General features: G+C 45.2%; 2 protein-coding genes across 4 annotated transcripts; one reads left to right on the forward strand and one right to left on the reverse strand.

The window, feature by feature from the left end:
- The first annotated feature begins 930 nt into the window (after positions 1–930).
- Positions 931–13,543, forward strand: TAF12 (TATA-box binding protein associated factor 12). 3 transcript variants are annotated; one of them, XM_083511335.1, is made up of 7 exons: positions 936–1,169; positions 3,394–3,478; positions 7,558–7,809; positions 8,429–8,506; positions 8,775–8,889; positions 9,328–9,416; positions 10,864–13,543. In XM_083511335.1, exons 2-7 carry the CDS (start codon positions 3,410–3,412, stop codon positions 10,897–10,899), a joined length of 639 nt encoding a protein of 212 aa, XP_083367461.1. In that variant the 5' UTR covers positions 936–1,169; positions 3,394–3,409; the 3' UTR covers positions 10,900–13,543. The 3 variants fall into 3 exon arrangements, with proteins under 3 accessions (XP_083367463.1, XP_083367461.1, XP_083367462.1); XM_083511337.1 differs by lacking the exon at positions 3,394–3,478 and having other exon boundaries at positions 931–1,169; XM_083511336.1 differs by lacking the exon at positions 936–1,169 and having other exon boundaries at positions 3,394–3,482.
- A 769-nt stretch (positions 13,544–14,312) lies between these two features.
- On the reverse strand, positions 14,313–18,643 carry LOC310710474 (ras-related protein Rab-39B-like). Its single transcript, XM_083511334.1, has 2 exons — positions 18,133–18,643; positions 14,313–15,994 (listed from the first exon to the last, which is right to left on the reverse strand). Exons 1-2 carry the CDS (start codon positions 18,351–18,353, stop codon positions 15,571–15,573), a joined length of 645 nt encoding a protein of 214 aa, XP_083367460.1. The 5' UTR covers positions 18,354–18,643; the 3' UTR covers positions 14,313–15,570.
- Positions 18,644–21,256: the final 2,613 nt, after the last annotated feature.

The raw sequence follows: 21,256 nt of genomic DNA on the forward strand, positions 1-21,256 counted from the left end.
GCTCCCAGTACGTTTCCAAGTACAATTCAAAGTGTTGGTGCTGACCTTTAAAGCCCTAAACAGCCTCGGTCCAATATACCTGAAGGAGCGTCTCCACCCCCATCGTTCTACCCGGACACAGGTCCAGCGCCAGGGCCTTCTGGCGGTTCCCTCATTGCAAGTAGTGAGGTTACAGGGAACCAGGCAGAGGGCCTTCTTGGTAGTGGCGCCCACCCTGTGGAAAGGCCTCCTGTCAAAGAGAAGAACTACCAGACTTTTAGAAGACTTTTAGAAGACATCTGAAGGCAGCCCTGTTTAGGGAAGCTTTTAATGTTTGATGCATTACTGTATTCTAATATTCTGTTGGAAGCAGCCCAGAGTGGCTGGGGTATAAATAATATATTATTATTATTATTATTATTATTATTATTATTATTACACCTTTGCCATCCTCTTTTCAAAGCACACAGGGTTGCTTATACAGTTATTTCTTCTGTGCCTTAAAAATAAAAAATCTACACGACAACCCTGTGAAGTAAGCTAGGCAGAATTGGGATTCGAACTTGCGTTTCCCCATCACACTTGCTCAAGACGATCCTTTTGCACGAATGACACTCACACTTCACCTTAGCCACGGCCAACCTGACACTGGTGCAAAAGCCCGCGCGCTTCTGCTTCCATCCAATCACAAGAAAGAAAGCGCAGCACCGCCACGCGCTCTCGGATCGGGAACCAAGAAGGTGCCGCGGCCGCCTATTAAAACACCTACATATAAACGCGTTTCTTTTTCCCACCCTTCCCCTCCGTAAGGTTCCCAGCCGAAGTGCGCCTGCGCACTACGGTGCTGAACCAGAGAGACGATTTGACAGCGAGCAGGGGCGAGGGAGTCTCGGATCGTGAGGAGCTTCGGCGCATGTGCAGACGAGACCAAGCGGCCCAACCTTAAAAAGGGACGACGGAGGCGCTTGCCGATTGGCTGACGCTGTGTGGGCCAAGCGTCTTTCCTGGAGAGGCTCGTGGGGTCGTGACCCCGGAAGTGCTGTGTCGCGGCGTCCCAGTGAGGGAGGAAAGGCGGCAATCGGTCGGAATCGTCGAGCGGCTCGCAGGGGGGAGATGGCCGGGTAGGCGGCCGAAGCGCCGGTGAGCGGAGCGGGAGCCCCGGTTCGAGCCGCGGCGGCTCCCCGCTGAAAGTAAGGCAGAGCTCTGGACTCCGAGGGGCCTCCGGGGGAGGGGCTGCCTCCGGGGCGCGCGAAGCGGCCAAAATACGTTATCCGCGTCCCGATTCCTCCCTTTTCCTTTCCCCTGACGACAGGCCTCCCGACGCTTGACAGGGTCTACTTTACTTCATCGTGCGTTTTAAAACACTTTCCTCGTTGTGTATGTTTGTGTGTACACACACACACACATACACACACGCGCTTATTTAGTCCGTCTGATTTTACTCAGGACATTTTAAGGTGGCCGGCAAAACGTGAGCGCTCGCCACATTCATATTTACAGTATATATACACGCGCTGAGGGCGAGATTATGCACGATAATATAATAAGATGCAGCAACAAATCGATGTCTTCAAAGCAATGGTGGCTGGTATCAAATGACACTAGCCAAGAAGAGAAAGAACAAGTGGCATCAGATTTCATGCTTCTTTCTTTTTAATAAGCCTCCGGAGAAACAGAAATGTCTTCCCGAGTGATGGGAAGTTGAGGCAGGCAATTGGCAGTGGCGGGAGCCCTGCTTAAAGTGAGGCACGGCTGCAGTTTAGGAGACCTCCGGATTGGAGGCGGGGAAGAGGCTTTGGGGGTGTCGGTGTGGTGCAGCCCAGTTACTTTCTGTCCCTGTTTACGTTCGTGTGGCATCGGAAACAAGATGCTGCTTCTTCCCACCCACCCCAAAACCAGGGTAAGAGAGTTTAACCATGAAGAATGAAAACTCCTAACAACATAGACTAAAATAAATCAGTAGGGATTTATTCTGCCAAAAGCTTAAATTATGCAAGTTCCACAACATAGAGACTGTTGGAGTGTGTGCTCCCAGGTGGCTGATTACAATTGAATTTTAAAGCACAAACATAAGATTGGAAAACAATGCTGTAGAAAGGAGTGGGCAGACTTTAGGCTTGTGGAATCTAATTTGTTTTACACTGGTACCCTAAGATCCAGCAACCAGATCAAAGTGCAAAAGATATAGCCTTATAATTTTTTTTTAGTACCAAAACAGACATGAGCTCATGGTCGCTCCAAAAATCTTCTCTGGATCCTCTCCCCCTCCATTATTCATTTCAGAAGTATGATTTACAGGAGGAATTATTTTTGTTGTCATTGTTAAGTAACTGTGTGTCAGAGAAATCCTTGCTGATCTACATCAAATGACTCTAGAGAACTACCAGTAGATTGTAATCTACAGTATTTTCTGCCCACCACTGCCATAGAATTTGCAGTGTCCTTTAAAAAGCAACATATTTCTTGCTTCTCCCCCTCCCCACCACCATGGCTATGCTCTTGTCTTGCAGTTTTCTGGAGAACACACCTGCTCTTATTCTTTATCAGGACTGGGGAACCTATTGCCCTTGAAATGCTGCTGGCCTTTCTGATGGTAGTTGGAGTCTAATAACATCTAGAAGGCCACAGGTTGCCCAGCTCTGTTCCGTTATTCTTCCTTTACTGTATTGTAATAGCAGTAGTAATGCTTATAGCATTTTGAATAATTTCATTTGTTTGTTTCATTTAACAGCATAACTTTCTTCTCTCCCCCTTCTTTTTTTTTCTCTATTAGGTTCTCAAACATTTTACAATGCAAATTTAATTTCTTAAGCACTGCATCCATACTTTCCCTCTCTCAGTATCCTAATCCTCACTTTGGGACATAAAGTTCATCTTTCCCCAGCATCTTATTAGCCTGTGTTCCCTTACATTTTGTAATCACTTAAAGAAAATAAATGCCATCGTCCAAGCGCTTCATCTACAAGATTTCACTATTTTTTTCTGAGGTTTTGTAAAGAAGGCCAGCATATCAGATTTGAAATTGGGGAAGGTAAAGCTGAGAGAATAGTGGTTTACCACCTAAAAAGTCTGTAACTGATGTGATTTTTCCATTTCACAGCCAACAATCCTAACTACTATGCTTAATTATAAACAAGTGTATTGGTCACTGAGCTTTTGCACCAGTACTGTGATACATCCAGCCATTGCAGATTAATGCACCTGTACCATGTAAGGCCTGGGTGGAGAGGATGTTCTATTGAGGAAAGTCTATGCAATGACAACCTCCTATTTATATATATATGTTAGATTGCCTACACAGATCCATTTTAACCAGCAGAAAGAGACAGAGATGTGATATCTGGGGGAATTGTATAAGCATTTGCATCAGGGGAAGAATGGCTGTATAGGTTAACCCTTACTGTTTACTTGCAGGAGCTTTTTTGGGGAAATGGCCTCTCCATTCAATGGTCCCACAGCAGTTTCTGATGTAATTAAAGATCTAGACACTCAGATAGCTGTAAGTAAGTTGGCTTGAACTCACCAGGACATGGCATGCTGGCATCATGGTGAGAAGCTGCAGGTGGGCTTGTGGCTTTTCAGTTTTGCTTGTGTGCCAGAACTGAAATGTGCAAGAGTGTATTGTCCTTTCCCCCTCAGATTTGAAAATGCTTTGTAGGAAATGATCCTGTCTTGTGTGCTTGGTTATTAGTGAATATGGTCTCCCAGAAGATGACAAAAATTAGTAGAGCTGAGTGCTGGAATCTCTCTCCAGCATCATTGCTGTATCGCTCCCTGATAAAGAAGTAATCAATCTCCCTGTTGACTTGCACTTTATTCCTACCAGCGTTACTCCTCTCGATAGAGATGCATGGGAATGTGGGACATTTTACAGGTGGCCCCTACCCAGAGGAATGTTATGCATCTTTAGTTAGTTTTGTGATGATCACTAGTTGGAACCTACAGACTGTCTTCAAGAAAAGCCTCACACAGAGTACATTACAATACAAGCGGGAGGTCCCTAGAGCATGGGCAACAGAGGCCAGGCTATCCTGGTCCAGGAATAGCTGCAGCTGGCAAACCAGCCAGAGCTGGGCATAAGCACTCTTGGCCCCAAAAGCCACTCGTAGTCCAGTGACAAGTTGGACTCCAGGAGGACTCCCAGACCACTAAACCTGATCCTTCAATGGGAATGCAACTTCTTCCAGAACAGGTTAGATAGCTAATTCCCAGACACAGGAACCACCCAACCACAGCCCTTCTTTCTTACCAGGATTCAGCATTGATATTTATTGACCTCAATCCATTCGACCACTGCTTCCAGACAGCTGCCCAACATCTTCACAGTCTATCCTGATTCCAGTGGAGTGCAGAGATAGAGCTGCATGCCGTCAGCTGATGGCACCATACTCCAAATCCCTAGATGACCACTCCCAGTGGTTTCAAATAGATATTAAAGAGCATAGGAGATAGACTAGACCCTTGTGGGACCACATAGTTCAAAAGGTGCCAAACAACGATATCCTACTACTGTTTTTTTGGTAGCTCCCCTGTAGGTAGGAACTAAACTAGTGTGACATAGTACCTCCAACCCCCAACCCCCAATCATTCCAAAAGAACACCATTCTCATCGGTGCCAGAAGCTGCTGAAAGGTCAAGGAGAACCAACAGGGTCACGTTTCCCCTGTCTCTCTCCTGATAGAGGTAATCAATCAGTGCGACCAAGTCCATTTCAGTGCCAAAACCAGGCTGGAATGGATCTCGGGCTGGAAAAGGTTCCCCACCGTTGCAGAAGGAGATTCAAGAAGTGAAGCAATGCTGTGCCATGTCGAGAATCCAGCTCGACATCAGTAAGAAATCAGTCTCACACCAAGATGACTTGAAGAAAAAACTTTGGCTTCAGCCGCAATGTTTATTGTGTGCAGTAAGAAATAAATCATCCTCTCTCCTCCAGCACTGCGCTTGCTCTGCCTGGTACTCAAAAGTAACAAATCAAAGGAATGTAACCTTGCTTTTGCCCACAGACAAAGAGAGTGTTATGCTACGTGAGCCAATCATTAGTCTAGCATGAGGTGTTCACGTGCTCATCATGCTCTTAGCAATATCTCGTGCTGTAAAATCACTCTTCAATAATAAGAACTCTGCTCATGCTCTTATGTACAAGCAATCATTTTCCCACAGTGCCAGATATCAAAAAAGAGCATAATGGATTTGTCGAGAAGAGGCAGCAGAATGAAAAGAACAGGAAGGAATGTAGAAAGACTGGCTACAATAGGAGAGAGCAAGAGCTGGGAGTCTTGAAAGTAAGGATAGAAAGCAAAGGTTGCATCCGTTGCTGAGATGATAGGAGAACTTCCTTCAGTTTAAAAGTTGAATTCTCCCATACTTTGAAGGGCCTTTATATGCATCTGCCAGCTGCTTGAAGAGGAAACAACTGCTAAGTATATCTACCACGTGTGCAGAAATGTGTGGAGCCGTGCTTGCTGGGCTGATGGGAGTTGTAATTCAGCAACCTCAACAACAGTGCCATTTTCTATGACAGAGTAACAAGCATAAACAAAAGTGGAATGAGTGGTCATGGCTTCATGGGCCTGTCAACATACAAACAAAGCCCTGGCTGTTGCAGTTACTAATCTATAAAGGTGTGAATCTGCTAGTGGTTAACTTTACAGGCTATGAGCCCCTGAAGTTCATCTGGCACTGAGCCTTGCCTTTCCCAGGCATATATCCTTTTCCTCCCTCTGGGCAGGCTATTTTTATCGGCAAACCATTTGTAGCACAAGGTTAAGGATTTGTTCTGGGTGAAGCTAAAAAAAACCCCCAACAACTTATGTTTACATTGCCTTTCAAACTTTATTATTTTGAATACATGGTTATAAGGTAGAATGAAGCATTTCAATTGCAGCCTTCTTAATAATTATTGTGTGGATTAATACTAACAGAGAACTTGCTCTTTAAAATAATAATGAAGCGTGGTTTCCGCTTCCTTCATATTGACTTCCTTGCATCTTGGGTAGTCCATGTTCAGCATGGTTTGTGTTTTGATGGGACGTTGGCGTCATTGTTGGATTACAATTTTAAGCAAAATGCGTATGAATTAAAATAACTGCATGTGGTAAAATTGCATACTAATCACCTGTATATTAAGGTTCAAGAAAATGCCATTTCTGATTCTTGAGAAGCTGGTAATGTTTACCTCTTTAAAATATTTTCTGCAGCTGTGTTGATTGGTAACAAGCTGCTGCTGAGTGTTCTGAACCGAACACACAAGCCAATAGCATTATAGACTGGATGTTGAAAGATTCTGAAAAGAGACTCCTTGAAATTCAATGTTGCATCTTGAATGTTTTGGAACGATCAGAAAACACATTTTGCTTGGAATTCAGGCTAGGTTAGCTAAAGTTAGTTCCAAGTGGAATCAATGGGATAAAGTAGTCATGGCTTAAATAAGTACAGTACGTCTAATTTATCCTGGACGAAGCCCTTTGTCTTTTTTCTTTTTTTTTTTTGGAGAGAACCAAAGAGAAGAAACATTCCCAGAGAAATGCTGCCACTGAACTGTAGCCCTGAGGTATCTTTGCCGCTGGTGGGTTTAAGAAAATGGATATTGGAGGTTAATAGGTGGAACTGTGGATTGATAAACATGGTCCATTTCCATAATGTAGTCCGTAACAGAAGTATAAACATAACACATTAACACATCCCAATCTGTATTATTTGAGGGAAATGTCAAGCTCTAGGAAGCTAAAGATCAGGTTTGTGAGGGCGATCTGGCTGCGACATCTGTCACCCCATTGATTGCCAGAGTTGATTTGGCTGATCTGGCTGGCTGGCTAGGTGGGTGTCCCCTTCCTCCCTCCCCACTCCATGTGCGTCCCTCCCGAAGCTGCGCGCTAAGTGGAAGAGGACGACCATCCCAGACAGAAAGAGTGTACCGTTCTTCAGTCAAGAGTGTACGATAGCTGCGCTCCGCTGCTACAACCTCCAAACAAGCATCCTTTAGTTAGATTACGGGCTTTCATCTATTGCTGGCTATAAGAGGAGCAGTTTTCCCTTTAGCACTTTTGTCTTAGAACTATCAAAACGATGGGTGTGGAGGATTCTTATGCATAATCAAAAGTTGTCCAAGAACTACCATGGCTGTCAGATCCAAGTGTCTGGGGAAGCGCTTCTGACACCCACAAACACAGTTTGTGCTCAGATTTCCATATTGTGATCTGATACTTGGTTTGCATTAAAGCTCTCACAGAACGCAGGCCTTGAAAGCTTCCCATGAGGTGGCATAATGGTGACCAGTGCTTTTTTTCTTTAAAAATGTTTAGGGGTACTCTCATTTTCCTACTCAGATTGAAATACTTCTCCTCAATTAGGCCAAACTTCGATTCACAAAATGTTTAGGGGTATGTGTACCCCCAGAAAAAAAGCACTGATGGTGACATAGTTAAGGTGCTTTTCCAGCGGCTGCAGAAAACTTGTTCTTCCAAAGGCTTTGCATATCTGAGTTCCAGTCTGCTGGGAATTGTTCTAAAATAGGTAATTTGTTAAATCGCCTCCATCTTCTCTTCCTCATTTTAACCCTGGAATTTGTATCTTCTTCAGCTAATTGGTTTGGGCCCACACAATCCCAAGAAGAAGCAAGATCTGGACAAACTCTATGATCTGAAGGCTAAAGCTCAGCAGATTATGAACCAGTTTGGCCCATCTACCTTGATCAATTTATCTAACTTCTCCTCAATCAAGCCAGAGCCAGCCAGCACCCCTCCACATAGCTCCATGGCAAACAATACCACTGTGGCGAAGATGCCAGGGACACCTAGCAGTGGCGGGCGCCTCAGTCCTGAAAGCAACCAGGTAATGGCACTTGCAATACTGGGAAAGTGAGTGGGGTAAGGTGAGGTTGAAAAATAACATTGGTTGGCTTCTTCTGAGCATGCCCAAGAGTTGCCAAAATCTCCCTGTTACGTCTTGCGACTTGAAATGAATAAAAGCTTGAGTCTTAGGTTCAGAACCATGTGCTCTATGTGGGGCTAAACTTGAGGTTGGTCCAGAAGCTGCAGCTAGTGTAAAATGTGGCAACTCGACTGCTCACTAAAGCAGGACATCAACAATATGTTACCCTGCTGTTGAAATAATTGCACAGGCTGCCAGTTAGCTGCCAGGCTAAGTTCAAGGTGCTGGTTCCGGTGTATATAGACCTATTCAGCTTGGGGCCAGGATACCTGAAGATAACCTCACTCCTTATATGCCCAGTCCATGTCTGTGCTCTGCAGGTGAGGCCCTCCTGCTGATACCATCTTACCAGAAGGTCCATTGCACACAATGAAGGAATTGGGCCTTGAGTGTTGTACCACCTGCCTTTTGGAATTCCCTCCCCGTTAATATTAGATGGGCATCATCTCCTTTGTCTTTTTGGTGCCCATTGACCTGGTTGAACTGTACTAATGTTGGTGATCTCTTTCCCCTGCCCCAGATCTTAACTAAGAAGAAACTACAGGATCTTGTCAGAGAGGTGGATCCAAATGAACAACTGGATGAAGATGTGGAGGAGGTAGGCTTTCGGGGGGGGGGGGAATGAACTGAATGAATCCCTAGTCCTGAATAATCTCAGACCCCTTGGTACTTGCCTGAGCTCATCCTTAGTTGAACAGTGCCACTGGTTCAGTTAGGAAAGAAAGTGGTTTTCCTTGATGTAAAGTCACTGGGGATGGTGATTACTTGTTGGAAGAATGTGAAGCTTCAGAAGTTAAATATCGTTTCACGCATTGTTATATCTCATGTTGAAACCCATCACTAACGTGCCTCACTGTTTTTGACAGATGCTGCTGCAGATTGCGGACGACTTCATTGAAAGCGTTGTGACAGCTGCCTGCCAGCTTGCACGACATCGCAAGTCCAACACTTTGGAAGTGAAAGATGTCCAGTTGCATCTTGGTGAGTGCCAGTGCATGAGTTGTTTGTTTCATGAAGGCTACTATAGGTGGCTCTATGTGCCTACTCCCCCCGTGTAGTGAGCCTTTCATGTATAACAGTTCACCAGGCCAGTCAGGCCACTGCAGTCTTCCTCTGTGTGTTAGGGTGTGCAGAAAATAGCCTGTAGTGAACCCCTGCACACAAGGGACTTTCTGTCACATGCAATTCAGAAGTGTCCCCTTGAAATTTGTCCTAACGCAAAGAAACTCCTAAAATAAAGAGAAACAGAACTCCTGCCAAAACAGGATTATTTTTTCATTTCTCACTTTGTTCTAGTTCTTAGAAACCAGACAGTGATTTCTGCTTACATGATTGAATTGATAAATATTTCTCCTTAACTCTTGTTTTCTCTACCTCTTTTTCTCATCCCCTCCACCCATGCCCTGTTCTTTGATGTAGAGCGGCAGTGGAATATGTGGATCCCAGGTTTTGGTTCTGAAGAAATCAGGCCATATAAAAAAGCCTGCACTACAGAAGCTCACAAACAGGTAAGGAGGGTGTTGCAGCCAGGGGAGAGAAAACACCAGGTGTTTATACTGTACTTTCTAATGTCCGCATTCCCTTTCTGTGTGTGTGTGTGTGTGTATGAGAGAGAGAGAGAGTGTGTGCAGTATAAATACTTAAGTACATCACTCCTCCCGTGCCATGCCTTTGGGTCAAATGCATTTCCATCTCTTAACTTAAAAACAAAACACACAAACTAGCAGGGGGCCTGATCTGAGTCAGGACTGCAGCATGGTCAGGTACAGGTTCACCTTTTCCCTGCACAGTTCCTGGCTGTGATGGATCCCCTCCCTACCAAAGCTGTTGTTTGTCCTCAAAGGAAAGTGCACACCTACCGTATTTTTCGCCCTATAGGACGCACCGTCCCATAAGACGCACCTAGTTTTTTTGGGGGGAAATAAAGGGAAAAAAATTATTTCCCCCCCCCAGGCGCGGGGCTGGGGCAGCCCGAGCTTTCCCCGACCCCAGCCCCCAAACAGGCAGCTCTCTGCAAGCCGTGGGAGCCCAGCGGTGGCTCCCGCTGCTTGAGGAGAGATCCGCGAAGCGTGGACGCGCTGAGATCAGCGCGCGCAGGCTTCGGGGTGCCGGCAACTCTCCCCAAGCAGCGGGAACGTTCCCGCTGCTTGTGGAGAGATCCGCGAAGCCTGGACGCGCTGAGATCAGCGCGCGCAGGCTTCGGGATGCCGGCAACTCTCCCCAAGCAGCGGGAACGTTCCCGCTGCTTGGGGAGAGATCCGTGAAGCCTGGACGCGCTGAGATCAGCGCGTGCAAGCTTCGGGATGCCGGCAACTCTCCCCAAGCAGCGGGAGCGTTCCCGCTGCTTGGGGAGAGATCCGCGAAGCCTGGACGCGCTGAGATCAGCGCGCGCAGGCTTCGGGATGCCGGCAACTCTCCCCAAGCAGCGGGAGCGTTCCCGCTGCTTGAGGAGAGGTCCGCGAAGCCTGGAGAGCGAGAGGGGTCGGTGCGCACCTACCGCTCTCGCTCTCCAGGCTTCAGCGAAAGCCTGCATTCGCCCCATAGGACGCACCCACATTTCCCCTTCATTTTTGGAGGGGAAAAAGTGCGTCTTATAGGGCGAAAAATACGGTATGTTTTTCATCTTGTAGGAGTAATAAAAATTAGAATATGCAGAGCAGTGTTCATTAGGAAAAGGGATGAATCAAACCTCCCTGCACTGTGGTCACAATTCAGACTGAGGACCCTCCAACAGCTGCTATTTTTTAATTTTAAAAAACTGATACGGAAATGCAGCCATACCTCATTTTGACTCTTAAGTGGACTAGTTATGTGATGGAGGTATTTGGATACTATGGTGGCCAGGTGAGTGGAAATATTTTTCTGGGCCCAAAAGAATCTACCTTCCACTGAAGCTTGCTGGTGGTCCATTTCCCTGATTTTCACTGTTCTTTTTCTCCCTCTCTCTCTTTTCAGAGGATGGCGCTGATCCGCAAAACAACAAAGAAATAATGCTTGGGAATGGCAGGGAGATTAAAATGGCTCTTCTGGGCGGGAAATCCGCCTCAAGCTTGTGGAGTACCCATGACGTCATCCGTGGGATTCTTTTTTAAGGCTTTGCAGAGAAGCGTACCTTTTAACTGTGCAGCAATATCTGACTTTGAGGGGAGACCTGCCAAAAGTCGATAGGCCCTGCCTCTTCCCCCCCACCCCTACTCTACAACATATTTCCCCAAGAGAACACAATTTATCTTGAAACACGCAGACTTTATTTTCTGCCTTCAGAGTGATTTATGGTGTCAGTGGTTGTCCAACGGACAGAATATTTTGGTATTTTGGGGAACAGTATTAGAAACAGCTATAGATTTTTTTTTTCATTTCCCTCTTACTCTTTGTAATGTTGCTGTTTATAGATATTTGGATTTGTTTTATGAGCAAAGACATTATGACTCTAAAACTAGGTCGCTGTACTGGCACGGGTTGCGAAAAAGCAAAGGGCATCAGGTCAAGAGCCAGAGAAAGGGCTGTTCATTATAGGTTGTTTGAAGCAAACATCTCTTTTTCCTCTTTTAAATTCCAATATGGTCCATATTGCAAGTCCCTTTAACTCTTAAGGATGCAATGGGCATCCACTGCATAGCAAAATATCTGTGAAGTTCTGTGCGGATGGTGGTTCTGTTGGAAAGCGTTGGTGCAGTTCCCAACACAGAGAGATGATTATTATTATTATTATTTTTAAACTGGCAGCATCTGTCTTGTGAATAGAACAGTCCTCAGTATCCACAGCCCAGATATCAATCTGTGCTCATACAACAATTAGCTTGCCTCCTATCTCTTCTGTTACTGGGAGAAAAATATAATTGAGAATACTTGCCAGGATACTTTGCTTTCAGTGAGTGCTCCAATACCAAAAGCACAACTCAGGCTGAAAATCAAAATTGGTGCAAAACTGTTGCCTCAGACTTTCATGGATTATGAATGGTGTGGGGTTTTTTTGCTGCTTCTGAAGCTCCTCGCTTGCTGAAAAACTGCCCTCCTTCCTCACTTCCTCTTTGATAGGTTGACCTGTAGCAACAGAAGTGTTGCACTGCCTGTGTTCTGAATGAAGAAGCCACCGCTGGCCACACAATCTACACTTTTTGTGTTCTCTCTCTGTGTGCGTAACAGGTTTTCATTAAGCCATCCAGCAGTGGCTTATAGAAGCTTTCCCTTTTTATGCAAGTTCTCCACTCATTTAGACTATGGTAATAAACAAGTACGTTAATGTTCCCTGTTTTTCAAGATTTTTCATGCACTTTGCCCCAGGTAGCATACAATTTAGTGCTTTCCATTAAAAGAAAAAAAGATGGCATCAGTTCATAAAACCACAATGCTTGCCTTTGTAGCATGAGCCATTAGGAATATTCCAGCGTGTCATTTGTTCTTTTAAACTCTTGTTCTAAAAGAGTAAATCTCCATTTGTGAAAACAATCCATCCTTTTGTTTCACCATGGGATTAGCAGCCAAATGGAATCCAACTGAGGCATATGTCTAAATAATCCAAAATGAATTCTGAAATTGCACCATGGAGGCAGAGGGGGGTGGGGAGGGGGAAGAACCTTTGCTGCAGTTATTTTATGTATTGCATCACTTGAAAGCATCTTCGCCATTAAACAACCAATGACAAGGGCATGTATATTTATTGTCATCCCCATCCATGATCAGGGACGACGGAACTTGGAAGTCAAAAGGCATTGCGGTATTGCCTCAGTAAACCTTTCCCCTTCAAGAAATCAGTACATCCCGCCCCTCCCCATTAGCCACCCAAACTTCTAAGGACTTGCCCCATAGCTGCTACTGTTTCCCTTATCCCGAGTTCTTCACATGCTGCTATTTTTCTGCATGGATGAACTGTTTTTTCTATAGTTTTTGATGAAGCTAGTACATGGGCTTTTCACCGTAAACTGCAGAGTCATTGTTTCCCATTGCATATGCATGCTTTAGATATTACACCTTGGGTTGTATTCAAAGTAGCCCAGTTGAAATTAATGGACCTCGTCATGCCCTTTAATTTCAGTGGGTGTACTCAAGTAGAAGTTAACTGAATGCAACCCCTTATAACTGCCATGTGCAATGGTGTATAGAGAAATTAACGTGTTGCTGTAAGCTTGCATTGGCAAAGTATTGTGAACTAGCCCAAATCCACGTATAGAAGGTCAACAGAACTCAAACCAACTGTATCACCCTGTCCCAAAAAGTAAATTTGAGGCCCTGCTTCACGTAATACCTTAAATTGGGTAATATATCAGAAATAGGCTACATGTAATTCAAGTGTGTGGTCCTGATTTTCTCCTGTAACATGCTTTTTCACAACCCAACAGTAAAGGAGGCCTCCTGCTTCAAGCATATGTCTGCCAAGTGTGTTACTGCAAACCACCCAGAAGAATGCAGTTTGAACATGCCATCAGTGAATAGGTGGGTTTCCCAGCATCAGATATGCAGAAAGGTAGATTTCCCCTCCCCCCCACATGAAATAAATGCACCTACAAACTCAACTCAAGTCCTCACTGTGGCTTCTGCTGATGCTCTTTCAAGTAAAGATGGTGAGATGATAAATGCAGCTCTCTGGATGAGATGGTGTGTACCGAATACAATAAAGGCATTGGCAAAATGAAAATGATGCTTCAGAGCCTATTCTTAACCTTTGCTATTATAATTGAAATGTACAGTATATGGTTTATCTCTTGGAAAACCCTTGAAAACAGTGGAAATGTTTGAATCGGGGGGGGGGGTGTGCAAACAACTAGGTTCAATTCAGAGTAGACCCACTGAAAGTAATGGATTAAGTTTGTCTTGTCCTTTAATTTCAGTGGGTTTACTTTTGAGTAGCCGCATGTGTAGAATAGATTCCTTTAGCTCCATCTTGCATTAGCTGTAGACTAGCATTGGATGCAAGCCTAAGAATTTGAACCACCAGCCGTTAAATTGGATTACTGAGTGTACAGTTTTCGTAAGAGGACATCTTAGCAGGGCCTCTGCATATTCTATAGCGGCAACATAAAGTGCAGAATTTAGCATCCTGGCAGTTTATACAGCCTTTAGCATTGTAAACATGTAATAAAGACTGAATCTAAACAATTGCTCAGATGTAGGTCCAATGTTGCCTTCTCCCAAGTGTGCATCAACCTTAGTTTTGGAACAATTGGCTCTTTACAACTGAGTGTTCTCCAACATGTCTCCACCACCACCTTTTGTATGCACTGTTGATCTGACATTGCTACCATAGTTCCAAAATGGTGCTTTTTGTTGTCCCCTGTTAAGTCATCTATAAATGCAACATATTTGCTTGATAATGGGAGATGTCCTAGAGCCTAGAAATCCACAAAACAGGCAAGGGAACATTTGCACTGACAAGAAGGCAGGTGCTATCAAAGAATTATAAAGTCTGTTTGGGAATGGCTTTTATTCAGATGCTTGCTTGCCATTATTGTCTGCTTGGGAGGGATGACTGAATTTTGCTGCGCAGCAGGGGATCTGTAGGAGATTAGGGTAGGGGTGGGATTTTACCTATGGGAGACAATACCCTCCAACAACCTGCTAACACTTCCAAACTTCACTTCTATCAACACTTTACCCACCCTGCCACCTAAAACTGATAATCTAGTTCTGCAAGTATAAAGATGGCTGCATTTTCCTTTATTTCTGTTCTCTACCTTACAAGGAACCCATGTGTTTCAATTAGTGATTGGGACAGATATGAATACCTGGTCGCTTTTGTATTATCAAAGGGGTAGCATTCACTGGCCTCTTCCACAATATGCCTTCTTGCAACCTGTCTCTTTGCACGAAGCATGATTGAACCTACCGGTAATTCGCCAAAGCACTTCTTCCCATTCCATCCAAAACTCTTGTGTGTGGCAGGTTCTGCCATCTTCATTTTTCGTACCACTGAACAATAGTTCTGATTAATCTGGAGGTTTGCTCATTACCCAAGTCTGTGCGACTATAAAAGCCCCATTTTTCCCTATCCCCTTCAGGCCTCTCCTTGAGACAACAGGAGTAGAGAAAATTAATTTGAAATCGTGTTTACTTGTATCCACAGGTCTTCTGTAGACTATTAGGCACCAATGTTTTTTCCTCCTAAAAACAGGTGATGAAAGTGTATCAAGAGTTCTCAAACTGATCAGCCAAAGAGGATAGGTTAATGAAGGTGTTCACAAATCAGGCGGTGAGCTAACATGATGATTACGGTTTAGGCATGCTTTTCAGGGAGAGCAGGTCCATAATACCTCCATACATTTCAAGCCAGCCTCTTCCGCAGCAGAGGTAAAAACAGGAGATGGCAAGAGTTGGGGGTATGTGGGGGGGGGGGGAGCAAGAGATGGGTGGAGCAAGGTTGAAACCAGGTAGACCAGGTGTAAAAAAATATTTCCAGAGATGTGTGGTACGTGTAGAAATGAAAGGTATATGTTGCAGTAATTGTCAGTATGCCAAAGGGAGCCTCAGATCAATGTTCTCTGCCTTCATTCTGTAACCCATATGTTAGGTTAGCAATAACAAAAGGGAATGCACCTTTCCTTATACACCAGCCTATAAAAGCCTTTTATAGCCTTCATTGCTTTCTAGATGAATGGCTCATGGGCATCATGCATGGGTTATTGTACAAAAGGGCCCACACACTTTCCCAGAGGCAGTTGCCATTTCTTAGCAGGAACATTTCTTGCCCCCTTCCTGTGCCTGGGCCTCAGGCTGTGCCAAGGGTGGCAGTTTGCTTTTCACCCCGTCCCACTGTTCACTGGGTCTCATTTTCCCACTTTTCAGAGCCTCGTATATTCCCAGTGTCAAGATCTGGAAAGCTTCCCCCACGTTCCTGTTGCTCTTCGCAGACGTCTCAATGTACTTGGCCTCCAGCAAAGTGGCCAGTTTTTCCGCCTCCTTTTGTCCAACCTTCCTCTCAGCCTCCAAATCGCTCTTGTGCCCAACCAGCACAAAGACAATGTGGTGAGGCTTCACCGTGTCCATCACTTCCTGGTGCCACTTCCGGATGCTTTCGAAGGATGCTCTGTTGGCCAGGTCAAACACCAGCACACCTCCAGCGGAGTTGCGGTAGTAGGAACGCGTCACGGACCTAGGTCAGGAAACACAAAGAAGGAAACTCATTCTCACTTGGGTCACCTTCATACAATCAACCACCTTAGAGCATTATATACTGGTTTATATACTGGGGATGCGAGTGGCGCTGTGGTCTAAACCACTGAGCCTCTTGCTGATCAGAAGGTTGGTGGTTCGAGTCCCTGTGACGGGGTGAGCTCCCGTTGCTCTGTCACAGCACCTGCCAACCTAGCAGTTTGAAAGCATGCCAGTGCAAGTAGATAAATAGCTACTGCTGTGGCAGGAAGGTAAATGGCATTTCTGTGTGCTCTGGTTTCTATCACGATGCCCCATTGCACTAGAAGCGGTTTAGTCATGCTGGCCACATGACCTGGAAGGCTGTCTGTGGACAAATGCTGGCTCTCTTGGCCTGAAAGTGAGATGAGTGCTGCACCCCCATAGTCGCCTTTGACTGGACTTAACCGTCCAGGGGTCCTTTACCTTTTTACCTTATACTGGCTTAATGTTTTTAATCTTTATTGGCATAGTATGTTGCTTTGGACAGAAGAGGGCTATGAATGGAAGAGAACACAAGGCCTAAGATGAAAGATGGATTGAATAAGGTTTGGAACACATTGTGTATTGTTAAACTCACCTAAGAAGGGCATGGCAGCTTGGCCAATTCCAGAAATTAAGTTGGAATTCATTTGCTGAATATTGGAATATATAGCAAACAATATTACCGCATAAGTTATTGATGGAGTTACATAGTTTGGTTACTGATGTCCAAGGCTTTTATCAGAAGCAACTTGTTGCTGCATTTGATGGGCTTTGACCAGATTTCCCTCAGGGTCCCTACCAACTCTGCAATTCTATAGCACAACAATTTAGGCTTGTGCTAATGGAATAAATGCATTGGATACCATCCTGAGTCATTTTATGTCAGATGTGTAAATTATGTAAACAATTCCACCATTAGTTAATTTATTATTTTAGTGTCAAAATTAGTTAACAAAATTGCATTAAAACGTTATTGAAAGCAGCATTAAAATATATGCCAGATGGAAATGAGTCTTCATGAGTCTAACAAAATCTTTCACAAACAGCCGTTTTATTAGACAGAAGAAGGAAATACAAATAGAGACAATAGAGACGCCTTTCAGGAAAGGGAGGAACCCCTCCTACTTAATCCGTTTTGAGTCTACAGAATGAGGAGTTACTCATATAAACAGCTGGCGTATGTCTGCAGCACACCTTGGATGCTTCCAAACTTTTTTTTTGGGGGGGGTGATTCAGTCGCAAACGAACAAGTTCAGATTGCACAATTATAGCTGGTTGGGAGGTATTGCACAACAAAACCTGCTTAATCCCCCAAATCAGACTTTTTGCCATAAGGAAAGTAACAAGATAACGGGGAACCTATAACCCACCAGATGTTGTTGGACTCCAAGTGATAGGAATTGTAGTTCAGCAACATGTGGAGGACCCCAAGTGTGTGAAAACCAGCCTCATATAACCAACATGCTTAAGTTTAATGCATGAAGGGGTTCTGCAGGCTTAGCTGGGGTCACTCCCTCTCACCTTGGGAGGTAGTCAAGCCTAGTGTTATACCACAGTCTACCTGAGAAGCTCAGCATGTAAAGAGGTCTGAGCTGGTTGCTCATAGCTCATGGCTCTGACAAGCCTTTCTTGAGTTCATAGACCAATAATCTAGGAACTTTCACTACTGTGACTAAGCCAGGTTCCACCGCCTGTGCAACTTTTCTGAATGCTGTATGGAAAACCACATGAATCTGACCTTTGGAGTTTGTAAGTAAACCATTTTTAATTCACCAAATGAGTGGTATTTTTCTACGCTAGGGAAGAGGGGAACTTTGGAATAAATTTGCAACGGCATATTTTAAAAGCCTATATTTCCACACTTTACTTTGCTGCATATTTTGTGATTTGATCTCTCTCACAAAGGAGTACTTGTTTCAAATTTTGATCTTGCCATCCAAGAATTCTCTTTTTTACATACCTGTTCTTTTCTTTACCACCAAGTTCTTTCCCCCACTGCTGGACAAGTTCCCCATCCTCTCATGTGAAAGCCCCTCAACAATTTGAAGGTGGCTGTCATATCACCTCTTCATTTCTCTCTCCTTACTACAGATAAAATTTCCATTCTAAACTCACCTGAACCGCTCTTGCCCAGCTGTATCCCAAAACTGTAGTTTGATGCGCAGGTCAGGCTCAATCTCCAGGAAGTGAACATAAAAATCCACACCCACAGTTTGATTCATGGACTCAAGGAAGACCCCTTCGGCGTAGCGCTTCAGGAGACAGGATTTTCCCACAGTGGAGTCCCCCAACATGATAATCCGGAACTGGTAGTGCCAGAGCGAATCTACTGCCATCCGGAGGCTGGGGGTGAGGGGAGAAGGAAGCTGGAGCGGCAAGTGGGAACGCTCGTACAGTGGCACAAACTAGGCACTCCACTCCCAGTGTCAAGATTTATCCAGCCACACGGCCAAGTGGAAAACGCTGTTCTTGAGCTCCGACAGAAGTGGAAAACTGGTTGAGGCTTGTTGTAGGTGAAAGCAGATTGGTCGCATCTACAGCCTGGGGCTGACGGCTGTTTCATTTCATGTTCAGGCAGGCAGCTGCTAAGCCAGCCTGGATGTTCATAACTCGCCCTTTTTCTGCCCCACCCTGAGAATGTGCAACGTTTATGGGAGGGGAAGCCAGGCAGAGAGGAAGCACATTTCACATATATTCTACGGGCAACAGCACCCTTTCTTCTTTCTGGTAGCAAAAAGATAATATTTCTGGGCCAGCAGTCAGAGCATCAGGGGAATACATTAAACCCTTTCAGAGCGCTAATGAGAAAACACATCACTCTCATTAGAACGTATCAGATGTTATCTATGTATGTGTGAGTGTGAGTGTACATGCCCTTTCTCTAGGAAAAGTGCCAAACCTTAGAATTTAGAAAACAAAAACAAAATGGGGACCTACATGGGTGCATATTTACTTGGAAGTAAGTATTCTTGCATGGGATTGCAGCCTCACTGCTCTTCAGTCACGATTGCTTTCTTTTGTCTGTGCTTAATCTTACAACAATCAGTTTCATTGGTTGTCCACAAGTGTTAAGAGAGAGGGAGAAAAACCTTTCTCTAGTCCCTTTCTCCATACCATGTGTAATTTTATACACTTCTATTCTATCTCAGGGACGCGGGTGGCGCTGTGGGTAAAACCTCAGGACTTGCTGATCGTAAGGTCGGCGGTTCGAATCCCCGCGGCGGGGTGAGCTCCCGTCATTCGGTCCCAGCCCCTGCCCACCTAGCAGTTCGAAAGCACCCCTAAGTGCAAGTAGATAAATAGGTACCGCTTTATAGCGGGAAGGTAAACAGCGTTTCCGTGTGCGGCTCTGGCTCGTCAGTTGCAGCTTTGTCACGCTGGCCACGTGACCCGGAAGTATCTTTGGACGGCGCCGGCTCCCGGCCTCTTGAGCGAGATGAGCGCGCAACCCTAGAGTCGGTCACGACTGGCCCGTACGGGCAGGGGTACCTTTACCTTTATCCTATCTCAACCTACCTTTTATCTAAATTTTAAAATCCCCAAATGTTGCAACCTTTCCTCACACGATCGCTGGATCATGTTGGCTGCCCTTTTCTGACCCTTTTCCAACCACAGTATTCTTTTTGAGGAGAGGCAGCTAGAACTGTACTCAGTGCTCCAAAGTGCAGTTGCGCCATAGATCTGTATAACGGCAGTGGCGTAGCGTGGGTTGCCAGTGCCCGGGGCCACATGGAAGGGTGAGTGGATGGGAGGGAAATGGATGGAGCACACATGCACGTCCAACTTCCTAATGCTGTCTGCATTACCAGAAGATCATAGCCACACAGATAAGGAAAGATGAGTTGTTCCGTTTTCTGGAGAGGTCACTTTCCGGTTCACGTGGGGAAGCCATTTTCAACAGAGCCCAGAGACAGAAGAGTGCAGCCGTACTGAGGCAGCAACAGATGTTGAAATTTTGCTCCCCTAACCATTTTACGCCCCTAGGGCCCCTTCCCCACCACGCTATGCCACTGTATAATGGTGTTAAGATATTGGCAGCTTTGTTTCCAGCTCCTTTCCCTAGAATTCAAATTGTAATACTGTGCAGGGAAAAAATGCAATATGGGGGGGGGGGGAGAGATAGAAGCAGTAAAAATGCAGCTAAAAATCAATATGAATATTTAAAGCCGCCTCCTGCCTTCAATCACAAATCCGCAGACGTATTGCAGACCACCTTAATGATGCTCGTGGACCACTGGTGACGGGTGGTCCGCAGCATCAGGACCTCTGTGCTAGGTACATCAGGTCATGGCCAATATCCTCATGCAGGACCAACAGCAGCCATCTGGTCTGCAGGAAGCACAGCCCAGGTAAGGGCAGGAAGACCATCTCTGCACATAGAGATTGGGCTTTAGCTAGCCACCATCTACAGGAGATTTCTTACCCTCCCTCTTTCCCATCAGCTCTGGCCCTTAGAGGTACTGCATATTCCAAGGTTTCTTTCTGTGAGGCCAGTTCTCCAGCAAAGTAGAAAAAGACAGCTCTGGTTTCCAGGGGAGATGTGTCAAGGGAGACATTCCTGGCATGGGTGTTTCTTCTTTTGGGCTGTCATCAGGCTGACTCTCCTGTAGAAGTTCTACAACAGGAAAGGTTCTGCCTAGTATGGTGACCATTTTGGTGCAGCACAAATTCTGTCGCTGAGGTGCAAAATAGCAAGTGGAGTGAAGTGGGGGGGGGGGTATATTTTATCCAAACTGCCCTGGTTGTGTGGAAGCTTTCCCCCTGCCCCCATTGCTGGATTATGTCAGTGCAGATCAGGGATTTGGAAACAGAAGTAACCACCCAGGAATTAATTTAAAGCACAGGTGACATGAATCTCCTTCCTCCTTGTCATCCCGCCCTGAAGTCTCAAGCATTAAGATAAAGGAGCGGGGCTATCAAACATTTTGCGCTGGCCAGTATGTAAACGCTGCAGACTAGGCAGAAACTGTGGGGAGTCTGACTCATATGTCCAAAAGTGTTAGAATGAAGTCATGGGTATTGTAAGGAGATTCCCTGCAAAACCTTGTCAGTCAGGAGGTTAACTATACAGTATCAGACACCATCCCCATCAAAAACAAAAAGGGCTGAGAGCTGTCTGAGCAGGAATTAAAGGAATTCCACAACTTATTCTGTGGAAAACTTTAGTTATTATGTCTATTATTACATTTACCTTTTCCCCAAAGAGCTCAAGATGGTAAAGGGACCCCTGACCATTAGG

The sequence above is a fragment of the Podarcis liolepis genome (genome assembly GCF_965112155.1).
Source record: "Podarcis liolepis genome assembly, chromosome: 7".
Classification (NCBI taxonomy): domain Eukaryota; kingdom Metazoa; phylum Chordata; class Lepidosauria; order Squamata; family Lacertidae; genus Podarcis; species Podarcis liolepis.

Excerpts from the sequence above, each read along its gene's own strand:
- LOC310710474 (XM_083511334.1), bottom strand. The coding sequence starts at position 18,353 with ATGGCAGTAGATTCGCTCTGGCACTACCAGTTCCGGATTATCATGTTG. Across the intron at positions 15,995-18,132 it reads GCTGGGCAAGAGCGGTTCAG|GTCCGTGACGCGTTCCTACT; the intron begins GTGAGTTTAGAA and ends TTCCTGACCTAG.
- TAF12 (XM_083511335.1), top strand. The coding sequence starts at position 3,410 with ATGGCCTCTCCATTCAATGGTCCCACAGCAGTTTCTGATGTAATTAAA. Across the intron at positions 8,890-9,327 it reads AGATGTCCAGTTGCATCTTG|AGCGGCAGTGGAATATGTGG; the intron begins GTGAGTGCCAGT and ends TCTTTGATGTAG. Across the intron at positions 9,417-10,863 it reads CTACAGAAGCTCACAAACAG|AGGATGGCGCTGATCCGCAA; the intron begins GTAAGGAGGGTG and ends CTCTCTTTTCAG.